General features: G+C 36.5%; 1 protein-coding gene across 1 annotated transcript in view; it reads right to left on the minus strand.

Annotated features, from left to right (window-relative positions):
• The window catches only part of atp2a3 (ATPase sarcoplasmic/endoplasmic reticulum Ca2+ transporting 3), a 68,214-nt gene extending 56,214 nt beyond the window's left edge, over nt 1-12,000 (minus strand). The window contains exon 1 of the mRNA XM_051109434.1: nt 11,363-12,000. Within this exon, the coding sequence (XP_050965391.1) occupies nt 11,363-11,480 (118 nt within the window). The 5' untranslated portion in view covers nt 11,481-12,000. The remainder of the gene's footprint in view (nt 1-11,362) is intronic.
• Nucleotides 12,001-13,509: the final 1,509 nt, after the last annotated feature.

A 13,509-nucleotide genomic window follows, 5' to 3' on the forward strand; every position in this document is an offset into this window, starting at 1 on the left:
AACTCGCAATTCTGAGAGAAAAAAATCAGAATTGTGAGTTTATATCTCACAATTCTGACTTTATTTCTCAGAATTATGACTTCATTTCTCAGAAGTGTGTTTTTCACAATTCTGAGAAAAAAAATTACAGAATTAAGAGATGTAAACTTGCAATTGTGAGAAAAAAGTCAGAATTGTGAGAAAAAAAGCCACAATTATATTTATGTTTTATCCAGTGGAAACGGATCCGTAGGTATTACATTATAGTGCCTTTGAAGATTAACTTTTAAGTAAGCATTAGATGACGGCAAAAGGAGTCTAAATGCAAAAATAAAAGAAAATTAGCATGCACAATTAAGTATCCAATACTATACTGGTTAAAAAAAGAAAAAAAAAGTAAAGTCTTCATTCTGGTCTCTAGATACGAGTCAAGTCCCGCCTTTAAATGTAAGCCTATTGGCTTTTTTGTGTTATTTATTGTCCACCAGACAAAGATCAGATTGCTCAGAAAAGAACACAACCTTTCAACCTGGTGAATTAATTGAAGTAGCATTCAAGTCCATAGCTCAAACACTGCAAAACAGTCAGTGTTTAATATTCGGGATTAAGGATCTACTACATTTGTTTAAAAAAATATGTTTTTCCTGTCTATCAGTTTAAATGTTTTAAGAGTAGTTACCATGACCACCTGGCTTGTGGACATGGCTGGAACAGCATCTCTCTGTCAACATTCACCCAAAATAAATGTTATGCAACATAAACCTTACTCTTGATTTATACCCACTTCAATTTTCACAACAACACTACACTACTATAAATCAGAAGTGACTTTCAATACATAAAGGTGCTGTTTGAATTCATGTGAACAGAGTCTAATGATCAGAAAGGCAAAAAATAATTCCTTGCTTTAAGAGCCATTTACAAAGCAGTCATTAAAACAGAAGTTCCAAGCCTCCTTCAGCTTCTCAAAATAACTTGGAAGGAATTCTAATGGAGTCGTGCTGGAGTTACTGACTTCTGCTCAAGATAGGCATGATGGAAACTACAACAAAAAGACACTTTAAAGTCACTGAAAGTGTAACTGTCGATTATTGTGAATAAATCGCTTATAATCCACTCATATGTGATTTGTATGACTGCAGGACAATGGTGTACATAAACACCAGAGGACTAAACATGCAAAAGCCTAAGTTAAACTTCACAGTGATGGCCAAAATGCCCAGAAAACCTTTGCATAAAGGTTTCACACATACAGTGATTAAGGAGGTTGCCAGGTCTGTCGGTTTCTTGTAGTCGTTCCTACTCCAACCGTAAAAGGCGCCGTATCATGCGAGCTCCAGGGTCTGTACGGCTACTCATTTGCGTGTAGCTGAACTCTGCTCAGCTTGTTGCATCACCAACGGTTGCTTTTACCCACAATGCCAGACAGACACTGCTAACTCTCACAGAAAATGAGAAGTCACTCTGCCACTGTATGTATGAACACCCCTTCGAGTCGACATCATTAGTATAGTGAGTATCCTAATAATGTTCATGCACAATACTCAGCACTTTATGAGGCTGGGATGTAGAGAATCAAGTTTATGGAAAATAAATTATGAGTGATGAATACAGGGATGTAACTATTTGACTCTTCACAACTTCAAAGAGGTTTTCTCATAACACTGCATAAAAAAAAAAGAGTGATACACTGCTCGCTAGAAACGCTCATATTGTGAGGCCAATTTGCACAGTTTCCTTCATTTCATGTGAGGCGATCATTAATCTGTGGAATAAGACATAAGCAAAAAAGGTTCTATTTATAGTACATAGTGGGTTAATAATACCCAATTACAGACATACACTGATGTTTACAGTAAAACTTTCATTAAAGGGATAGTTCACCCAAAATGAAAATTCTGTCATTAATTACTCACCCTCATGTTGTTCCAATCCTGTAAGACCTTTGTTCATCTTTAGAACACACATTAAGATATCTCTGATGAAATCCTAAAGCCTTCTGTCCCTCCATAGACAGCAATGTAACTGAAATGTTCCCAGGCCCAGACAGGTAGTAAGGACATCGGTAAAATAGCCCATGTGACATCAGTGGTTCATCCATAAAGTCTATGGAGTTGCAGAAAGTGCTCAGATTTCATCAAAAGCATATATTTTAATTTGTGTTCTGAAGATGACTGAAGGTCTTATGGGTTTGGAACGACATGAGGGTGATTAATTAATGACAAAATTTTCATTTTTGGGTAAACTATCCCACTAAATATACCTCAAAGTCATTTAATCATACCTGGAATACATGCATAACTACACACACACTATTTTTACATTTCTTATTTAATGTTAATTAATTGCCTACTCCTTGGCCAGCTCAAAGCATTGTTATTGGCCGTCTGAGGTGTTACGCAGCAACACTGGTTCTCTCTGAAGGGGAAGCTCTAATCTCACACAAAGTTTCCACTGACACTGTACAGCAACCCTGCATAGATCACTCACAGTGATCCGCAGTTTTAACAGAACATTCTTCACATCTGCAATACACATACACACACAACATAAATCATTTCTCACTCAGAGAAATGTTTTTTGGATGTTTCCATTTAAAAATCACAAAGCATCAAACACAGTTACCAGCAACAGCGAATACAAAGTTCACACACACACTAAAAAAAATAGGGAACAGCCAAAAAGTCAGTGGACTGCCTGGACGACTAGCTGACTAATGGGTCTTAAAGGGATAGTTCACACAAAAATGTACCATTCTGTCATCATTTACTCACTCTCATGTTGTTCCAAACCATTATGAATTTCACAGAAGAACCTAGAAGAAAATACTTTGTGGGTAACCAAACATTTTGGTGACCATTGACTTCCACTGTATGAAAGGGAAAAAAACAAGTTACACAGAAATAAAATTACATAGGTTTGGAACGACATGAGGGTGAGTGGGGCTGGGCGATATGGCATAAAAAAATAATTCTCTATTTTTTTCAGAACATTTGACCAATTCTTGATTTTTTACCATTTTTAACTAGTCAACTTGAAAATGTAACTACAACATGATTCAAGTAACTTCTTTATTAACCCTCTAGTTAAAGAAAATTATAGTCAAAGGGCACCACACATGAAGTTGTCAACATGATGTTAAATATCTTTGCAGAAAAGATGCATGAACTACAACTACATCTTGTGAAAACTTGTCTTAACATACATATTATATATTCAGAAATAATATGAAAAAAATGCTTTAAAAAAAAAAGTCAAGGCAATTCAAATTCAAAATGACTGAAGGTAAAACAACAGTAGACTATTATTAAATATAAATGTTCTGTAAAAACAATGAACAGCAGCTTTCTGCCTGTCATCATGATCCAAACATGAAACATCAGACATACAGTAGTAGTTTTTCACACATTTTTTAAATTCGATTGCGCTGCCTTTCCATTGTTTTTTCTGTGTAAAACATGGACACATGACTGTCGCACTCGCGTCTCTTGCAGCGTCTAATGCATGAAACTGCATTCTAAAAACGCGCCGCTCAAGCTAAAAGTAGTTCACCCCCACCTTCTTATATGTTTTTCCTATTCCACTATCCATGTCGCATCTTTGTCAACACAAAATTACATTCTGTGTGAATGGCGCCTAGCGTTATGAGCGTGTCACCTGTGTGCGGTTTATCACGTGCGCCGACATGCGGTTGGATTATTTATTTCTCTTAACCGTTATCACTGGTATACTGTCAGTGTCTAATTCTAACGTTTGGTAATATTCCTATTCAAAATCATGATTCCTCGATTTCCAAAAAATAAAATCATGACAAAACATTAAATTCAATAAAATGTGAAAAATCGCCCAGCGCTAAGGTAAACGATAGCAGAATTTTCATTTTTGTCTAAACTACCTATCTCTTTAAGAAGCCCTGTTCATGTTTGTAGCAAGAGTGGTGGACATTTCCTAGGTTTGAAGAGTTAAATCAGCTGAGCTATAACTCTATGCATTTTCCTTTCTTTACCTGGCCTACAGATCTGGGAAAATTCAACAGCTGAAAAGACAGAACCATATCTGCAAAAAACACACAATTACACTCATTAACAAACAGCAGTAGACAAACAAGAACACGCAGCATTTTCTATTGCTGTGCATGCAACCTAGCTACATGTCAGCAAAGTATGAAAGAAAAGAGAAATTGTTACGATTAATAAAAACACTACACTCATGCAGGCTGAGTCAAATGAGTGGTTTGCCACAAGAAGGTGATGCTGTGAGCAGAAGTGGGAGGTGAGAATGAGAGCTGAGTGACAAGATAGAAGCAGATCACAAACACACAGACATGCACACACAAGATGTGCTAATGATAACGCTCTAGCCTCAGTTTACTTCCTTTACTCAAACAAGCAAGAAAAAAAATATTTAAAAATAAAAATCAATAGCAACTGACACAAACATACTAACATATCCTGCACTGTGATGATTCTATATGTTAGTGCTAGGAGTTAAGTTTTTTATTTACAGTAAAATGATGCATCAATGCATCATGACACTTTAAAAACCTCAGTATTTTAATGATTTCAATGCATGTTGCATGTATAAAAGCAGAACTGATGTGATCATGTGAACTTGCAACATTAAAGATGACTTTAAAAGTAATGCTAAAAGGAGCAGTGGAAAATGCACCACTTGTAGAGCTGGCAAAGGACGATTTCTGTGGTTCACCCTAGCTTATATTTTCTTGTGGTTATGCTACTACAGTATGGCTACAGAAAGTTGTTAAGTGTGCTTAGGTTTGTTGAAGCAGTTCATTATGAACTTTAAAAACTTAGAGGTCAATGTATGAGGACTTTCTTGACGTGACAGGATGACTTTTTTAAACATTAAAGCACAAAACATTGATTTTTTTATTACAGAAATTAATACTTTTATTCAACAGTGATGCATTACTGAACAAAAGTAAAAGCAAAGACTTCTACATTACTACAAAAAATAATTTTAGATAAATGCAGTTCTTTTGAACATTGTATTTATCAAACAATACTGAAAAAAGATGCAAATTTTATTGAATGCATAAATTAAATTGAATGCAAAAAGTGAATTAAAACAGAAAAGTTCATTTAAATGTCAATAATATTCACATTAACATTATTACTATTTTAATCACATTAATTCAGCCTTGGTGAGCATACAAGACTTCTTTCGAAAATAATAATGATGAATCTTACTGAGCCCAAACATTTGAATAGTACTGTATACTACAGAAGGCCCACAGAAGTTAGAATTCAGTGCTTGTTTCCATAAGGCCGACCACATAGAGAACTGAGAAACTGTGATATTAATACACTTCTTATAGCATTGATCACACTATAGGGGAGACTGTGGCATTTTTAAAAGAACATCCAACAACAAAAAACTTACATTTTTGAATCAACCCCACAGTAAAACTATTAGAAGGCTTAAAGAGCTGTTGTATGAGTAATGAGTATTTTAGTATTCTAGTCTGGTGTAACTGTGGAGTTCTGACAAGGAGGAAACAAAACCATCCAAGCATTAGTCTGCAGTTTCACACAGATGATATGCCATAACAAACAAATGCAACTATTTGAAAACATCTCCATTACAAGGCATTTTTCAAATTGAAGAAGACAAAAGAACAGTGAAATAAATAGGGTCCTCGAAAAATGGCCTTGGGTCAGTGTGTGTCTTTCTGGTGTTTACATGCCAGCCAGTGATGTGTGTGCGTATACTATCAGTTATCTACCTATGCCAACTGCCAGTATGACTTACAAAAACACACGCATATGCACGATCGCACGAAAAATGCTCTTCAGCAAGGCACGCAAACTCTGCACCACAAAGAACGAAACACCAAACATCCTCTTATACAGAGTCCTTAGATCACAGCTGTAAGTGAGAAAACTGAATCTTCTGCACATACTCACACACACACAATCCGTAGCAGTGTGTAGTAATACAGTGTTTAGTTTGAAAAGATGGACAAAAATGAGAAAAAAACTGGACAGTCCTCAAAGACATGTCATTTCAATCACAGTATGACCACTAATTTAAATTAAATCAAATGTGGACCTTTTTACTCCCTACCACAATAACTCTGTGGGAAGTACATACCCATCTAACAGACAACAACTTTAACCCCAGAGGGTTCAAACCACCACAGTTACAACAGCATGTAACCATTGGCCTCTTTCAGCACACAGGTGAAATACACGCTAGAGATGACCTCAATTCAGCACAACCCAAAAGCGAGCAGTATAGTATCTTCTGTGCTGACTGTGCGCTCTACTTAGTGTTAAACAGACTGGCATTTATGTTTGTTAATGAAGATGGGTTCCCTCATTTTGAGACTCTATTTGTGACATCACAAAAAATACTGAAGAGAGGCTCACTATGCAGTCACAGTTCTTTGACCTACATATCTACACATTTCCTGTCATAATTTACTCATTTTAACACAGTTATTTTTATTTTTCAGTTAAATACAAAAGGAAACATTCAGACGCCCCTTTTCCTTACAGTGAAAGTGGATGGTGATTTTAAATGGCAAGCAAAAGTGCTCAACGTGACTTAGGTAACTGACAACAAACACTATTATTTATCTCCATTTGTTACATACTTTTTGAGAACCACTTACTCTCATGCAAAACAAAACTAAAACAAAAGTGCTGTGCAATGATTAATCGTGATTAATCGCATACAAAATAAAAGTTTTTGTTTTTACTATATATATATACATATATATACATTATATATATATATATATATATATATATATATATATATATATATTTATTAGGTATGTATAAATACAAACACATACAATATATATATATATTGAATACGGTTCTTGTCTTAGGACAACGTTGATTAACTTTTTTTGATCCACTTCAAATGCTGACTACTGTATATTTAAATATATACATGCATTTACATGTATAAATGTTCACTGATATAAATAATATTAGATATAAATATTTAACATTAAACATTTAATAGTAAACATAACATATTTTTCTTAAATATATCCAGTGTATTTATATACAGTACACACAAATATATTATTAATTAATAATTGTGATTAAGCATTGCACAGCACTAAGTGAAATATTTAACCTATTCTAAATCCATTTTGTAAATAAATGTTATACATATTTTTTTCAATTTAAAAATCTTTTTTTTTTAAATGCTTTAAATCAGACTTTTAGACACTACTTCTGTTTTATTGCATCTTGAATTCTATTCAAACATTCAGACATGTATTCGTGACACTGATATATCTGTTACACAAAATGCAAACAATATAGCTAGCTCTAAATTCAGAGGATCATTTATGCTATTGTTATATATCATCATATTGCCCAGCCCTAAAACAGCTCTATGTTACATAATAGCTTGACTTTCTGTAAACCTGATTTGAAACATAAAAAGCACACACATTTGACTTGACTTGGAATTTTACTTGACTCTTAAATTTAACATTTTATTTACTTGACTATTTTCATGACACTTTTTACAAAATTACGTCATTTTTCAAGCTGCAGTCTGTAACTTTTGGCACTCTAGCAGTAAATGAACAGAACTACATGCGTCTTGCAGAAGAACATTGTAGCAGGGAGCTACTTCTCTCTCTTTATGTCTATGACAAGTCACGCAAGTACTGGGCTACTCCACAGTGGTACCTACTAGAGCCAGTCGAAAATAATTAGAATATAAAAAACATATTATAGGTGTACCATAGTGATATGCCAAAAACATGGTTTGGAAAGTGGATTCAAGATGTCCTTGATTTTTATATAAATTTTGTACATTTTGAACACCCAAAAAAAGTTACAGACTGCAGCTTCAAAATGATTTTAAACTGAATTACAATTAACAACTTTCACTGTAGGTAAAAAGTGCTGCACGATCTCTACCTGACATCTCATTTTGTGTTTCACTGAAGAAAAAAGTTAAAAGCAGGACAGGTGATTTGGTTGGTGAGAATGGAAGGCATTATGATGTTTTCTCATCGGTAAATGAGACATGCGTTGCATTTAAATCTACACCAACGCTGTCTCTAGTCTTGTCGCTGGTTAGCTTCTGGTCTGCCTATGCGCTTTCATGTGTTTTGGAGGAGGTGTGGCTTTGGAGACTGATCTGCAGGGAGGGTGGGATCTTATGCTTTCAAAGCCAGCTTGCTATTGCTAGCCTCTCTGAACTGCCTACCCTACCTTTAATACAGGGTTAAAATGACAAGAGGGTGAGTAAACGTGAGTGATGACAAAGATTCCTTTACGGTATAAAGATGACTCTAAAGACCTGTTTAAAAAAATAAGTAAAATGGACAAAGTCAAGAAATTAATTTTGATCAACAGTGTAAATTGGGTACAGGAAACATTATTTTTAATTCAAATGAATCAAGCAAATATACAGAAATTGTTGCATTGTTGTGAATAGGTCTTAAGAAGAAAACTAACTAGTTTAGTATTTATTAGAAACTTATTTTAAAGGAATAGTCCCCTAAAAATTTTAATTCTGTCAGCAGTTACTCACCCTCATATCATTCTTGTATGACTTTGTTTCTTTAGCAGAATATAAAAGAGGCTTTTTTTGAAGAATGCTGGTAACGTTACCACTGACTTCCATTGTATGAACAAATCATTTCTCAAAATATCTTCTTCTATGTTTTACAGAAAAAAGTGGGTTATGGGTGAACTATCCGTAACACTCCTTTTAAGGAAGTTAAAAGATGTACAGTGCAAAGTTCAACTGCAAAACTGTTTATACTGTTACTGGTATGTTACACCGAAGTCTGTAGGATGTTCTAGTCATATATCATTACAAGGAATGCTGCTATATTTATTAAAGCATTCTGTAACTTTATAAGGGATTTCCCAAAGAACAGAAAAAGAGGAATGGGGTATGTTTTCTAAAGGATTCTGATGTTGGATGCACATGCAAAAGTCTATGTCAGAATTATCTCTGGGGGGGAGCAAAAAAAACATGTGGGTGCTAATATACAATAATGATTAATTGCTTAATGGTAAACAAAACCTCCTGTCCGCCTGCATTAATAATGTGCCAGCGTGTCAGAATAATCTCAAAAGGGTTTGGAGCATTTCCCACCCACACACGCACACAAAACAAACACAGAGGCTTTGGACAAAAGCACTCTGTTACATACACAAAATGCATATAAACAAGGGGGTGAGACAAATTTAAAAAGTGCATCACAGAACACAGGCAAATGAGTTAATTACTTAAAGTGAAACAAACGTCAAAAGGCATCACTGTTCAGACAAACATGTCACTTTGAAGCTTAACGTCAAATTGAGATAACAGAGCTTGGATTAATAAATGCATTTCTGAATGCATTTCGAAGCCAGATATACATTCACAAAAATACAAACTGACTGATTCACAGCAATGCATGCAATAAGGTCAAAAACGGAAGGGTATTCCCTGCGGCATTTAGCTACATATCAAACAGGAAGTTGACAGCTCAAAGCGAGAGAGACATCATCTACACCAAGATGTCGCTTTTTCCATTAAGTAAACGTTGGCCTCAGGGCTGCAATGATGTCTTAACCAAATCATGTTACAAAACATCTCTAACCACTCTTCTGTTTACTGTATCTTGCACGATTGCATGGCTAGAGGAAGCTTCTTCGGGATCAATTTATAGCTAATCTTTGTCCATCTTAAAGAGGAACCTTTTTCAAACCTTTTTCAACAGTCCTATATGACAAAGAAAGCCCAGCTAAGGTTGAGTATTGCTGAGTGCGTACGTAATGAGTTAACAAGTTTGTCGCTTTAAGCGACCAAAGTGGAAAGTCACGGGACGTTGTGCTTATGCAGCAGTAGAGTCTACAGAGAGATCAGACACATTGGGGATTCTTCATTAGCCGCTGATGGGTTGTCAGACACTGACACTAGCTCATTCTGTAATAAATAATAGGTGATACGATATCTTCCCTATGTTAATTTGGAAGTGCCACTGTGCTAATTTGAATATCAAGCATGCAGTTACTGTATGAACAAAAGTGTTAAGAGTGGCAAATGTGTCATGCGTCAAAGTGCAAATAGTGGAGATTGATACGATAAGCAACGACAAGCTAAACTGCTTTTTTAAAAACTTTGGCACAAAATGTATTTCATCTGAACCGGAAAGTGTTCAGGATCACTGCTTTCAAGCGTAAGATTACACATCAGGAAAACTTTGATAGGAAGAAGCCAAGTGCCTGGGTAGCCTGGGTATCAAAACCGTGACATATGGGACAAACACACTTTCGTGCTTGTTTATGTCATTATATAACACTCTCAATTACTGGACCCTCCAGAATAAATCATGCGATGCACAGCTGTGAAGCGAACGAATGAAGATGTAGTGTCACTTCAAATGACAGAAAAAATAAAAAGGTTTAAAAAACAGATTCTAATATTTTTATAACAACATAGAAATGTATAGATTGTTAAGAGCAACTCACATTCTTTAATAAAATACAACAGAACACTGTAGTACAGTACGGTTTTGCGCAATCAAAAAAATAGCTCTTTTTAAGTGCTCTCTGACACAAACAGTAGTAGGGCAGCGTAACCCGACGCGCACTGTTTCTACGTGAACATTTTGTTTCACTAAGGAAGTAGAAAACTGGTTTCTCAAGTTCTATAATGCTGGTCGCCGGTACATTATCTAACTCTTTATCTCTCCAAACAATATTTCCCATTCAAAGGGAAGGCTATTCCCTGCAAATGCCTTTGAGCCAAAAACTTGTGCGGCTCAATGAACCGGTGGCTCATAATGAGGGGAGTCTGAAATCCTGCAGGACGTGGACACTCGGCATCTCAGTCCTGCAAGCCACCTCGACAGAAGGTTTTCCACTCTGAGGCTCACGGCCAGGTACATTACAGAGCGCAAATCACTTTGGATTTGCCTGAATTCAAACTAAGGGTCATAAAAGAGGGTGAATGGAAAATGCCGGTCTCGTTGGTCATAATGTCCCATGTCATAAAATAAGAGCAAGGCTGAGGAGATATGACTTCATGATTATAAATTAGCCTACCAAACTATCTGACATGAAGAAATAAGACATTTGTTCTTATAGTCAGACAAAGCAAAGCTTTTAACAAAGCATCATACAGTACATGCTCAGTAAAAGTCCAAAACTTAGAGGCTGCATCATAATCCATCATTTCAGAGATCTCATCAGCAACTGTGGACCTTATCAAGCTGGAAACTCCTATTTCTTAAGCTTTAGAGATAAAAGCCTACAAGGCAGCCAGTTATAAAGAATAACTTTCTTCCGCTCTAGGGAGCGCATGTTCTTCCTATGCTCAACTCCACCGGCACTAGTAGTAAACACTTAGAAACAGCCAGGTAAATACATGAGAGCTTACTCACCGTTCGGTCCATATCTTTCTAAATTGTTTTTCACTTGTTCCAGCGTGAGTCCAGTGTTTTCGTTCACACCGAAGTTTGCTAAAACTTCAGATGCAGATTTAGTGTGGGCGTTTTCCATCTCGAGGAACTGTTTACTACGAGCACTTGAACGGCATGTATTTGTGACAAATGACACCGAGATCACGGACGGGCTGGGAGAAGTGGCCAAATTTCCACCGAGGTGCTTTCAGACCGCCAAGCGGAGGTGGTAGTCTGCGCAGACGTCCACCTGCCCCTTCTGCAAGCCGCCGGTTTGAGCCCGTGAAGCTGCTGCTGGCTGCTCTGTGTGAGTGAGTGAGCTCGAGCGATGTGAATGCGCGCGCACGCGCTCCGCGTCGTCTGAAGGTGCGCGAGGTTCCCGCCTCTTTTTCCGTGAGCTCGGGTGTTTGAGCACTGTACGCGAGCGCCTATTGGCTCGCGTTACCTGAGAGGAGAGAAAGGGTGCTCACGTTCGCGGAGTGTGTGTGTATGAAAACGAAAAACCGCCGTAATAGAGAACTGCGCCAACCTAATTTCCGCGTCAGGAGGAGAATGAAGCGGTGAGCAGTTTGTCGTGGATGAAGGAAGCTGTCGACTCGAGTGACTCCGAGCGCGTCATCTGTGAGCTTGTCAAACCGTCACAGGCTCGCAGCTCAAACTTGTGTCAAGATTGCCTCTGAATCTGATTAATATATCTGGAAGATATTAACCATTAACTGGCCGTTACAATAGTGGAGAAGCCTTTGGCATTTACAAACTGCTTTTGCTTTTGCATCGTGAATGCATTGATCAGTATCTTGTAGGATAAACAGTTTAGCCATTTAGTTTAGTTATTATACAACCTTTCATGCTTTTTGTCTGAATCGCAACTAATATCAAATAATGCACTTGTAAATCATCATAAAGCACCGAGAGCTGCCTCACAAGAAAAACAGTGTACTCCACAGAGGGGGAGATGGATTTAGAACAAGGTGCTCCAGTTCTTTCCTGGCTCATAGTTTCTCATCTGTCCCTGTGCAAAGCCTATATATAGAAAATATACACTGCTAAACTCGTGTTAAAACAAGAAACTTTATAGGTTACATCATCCTTGCCTGCAAAAGTGATAGGAGATCTTTGGGAAAATTAGGTAATGGTTAGGTCAAAGCTGGCATCACAAATGAAACTGGCATCCCCATCTGGCCTGGCTTTTCACCTCTCAGACTGTTTTCACACTTGGTTTGATTGCTTCGTCTGAGCCCGAGTTCAGTTCCACCAACCTCCCCCTGTCCTCGCTGGTCCACTTTTTACATTGCACTTTTGGGTCGAACCGCAGTGCGTCCGTGTCACAAATCGACTTCATGGATTCAGTTCTGAATTCAGAAATATCATGGATTGTGACAGAGAGTAGTCCTATTTACAAGCATGTGATACTAATGTGACAAAGGATAAAGTTCAGGTTAAGGCAGTGGCTCTCAAACCTTTCTCAAACTGCTCTCTTTTTATTTTAACATACATAAATTAGTAATGTTCGTACATTAAAATAAGTAACTAATTATATAATTAAAATAATTACATTTTGAGGGTGAACTTAAATAAGAAATATCACATTTTCTGTTGTTTTAGTTTATTTTAATGCTTGTTTTATCTTTTTAAAATCATTTTATGTCATTTTGAGGCCGCCTTGAAAATTTGTGCCACCGCCCCCTGGTTAAGCACCACTGACTTAGGGGTTAGTCATTTTGAAATTGTGTAGGCAGTCGGCACAGGACCAAAAAACTCTTTTGACCAGCTACAGGATAGGGTACAAATGAAAAAATAAATGAATAAAAATAAGTAATAAAAATGTGACCCTAGACCACAAAATCAGTCATAAGTAGCACGGGTATAATTGCAGCAATAGCCAAAAATACATTGTATGGTTCAAAATTATTGAATTTTTTTAATGATAAAAATTATTAGGATATTAAGTAAATATCATGTTCCATGAAGATATTTAGTAAATTTCCCACCGTAAAATATATCAAAACTTTTGATTAGTAATATGCAGTGTTAAGAACTTTATTTGGATAACTTTCTCCAAATAATTTTCTCAATATTTGGATTTTTTTGCATACTCAGATTCCAGATTTTCAAAGAGTTGTATCTTG

Source organism: Labeo rohita, chromosome 5 (genome assembly GCF_022985175.1).
Source record: "Labeo rohita strain BAU-BD-2019 chromosome 5, IGBB_LRoh.1.0, whole genome shotgun sequence".
Lineage (NCBI taxonomy): Eukaryota > Metazoa > Chordata > Actinopteri > Cypriniformes > Cyprinidae > Labeo > Labeo rohita.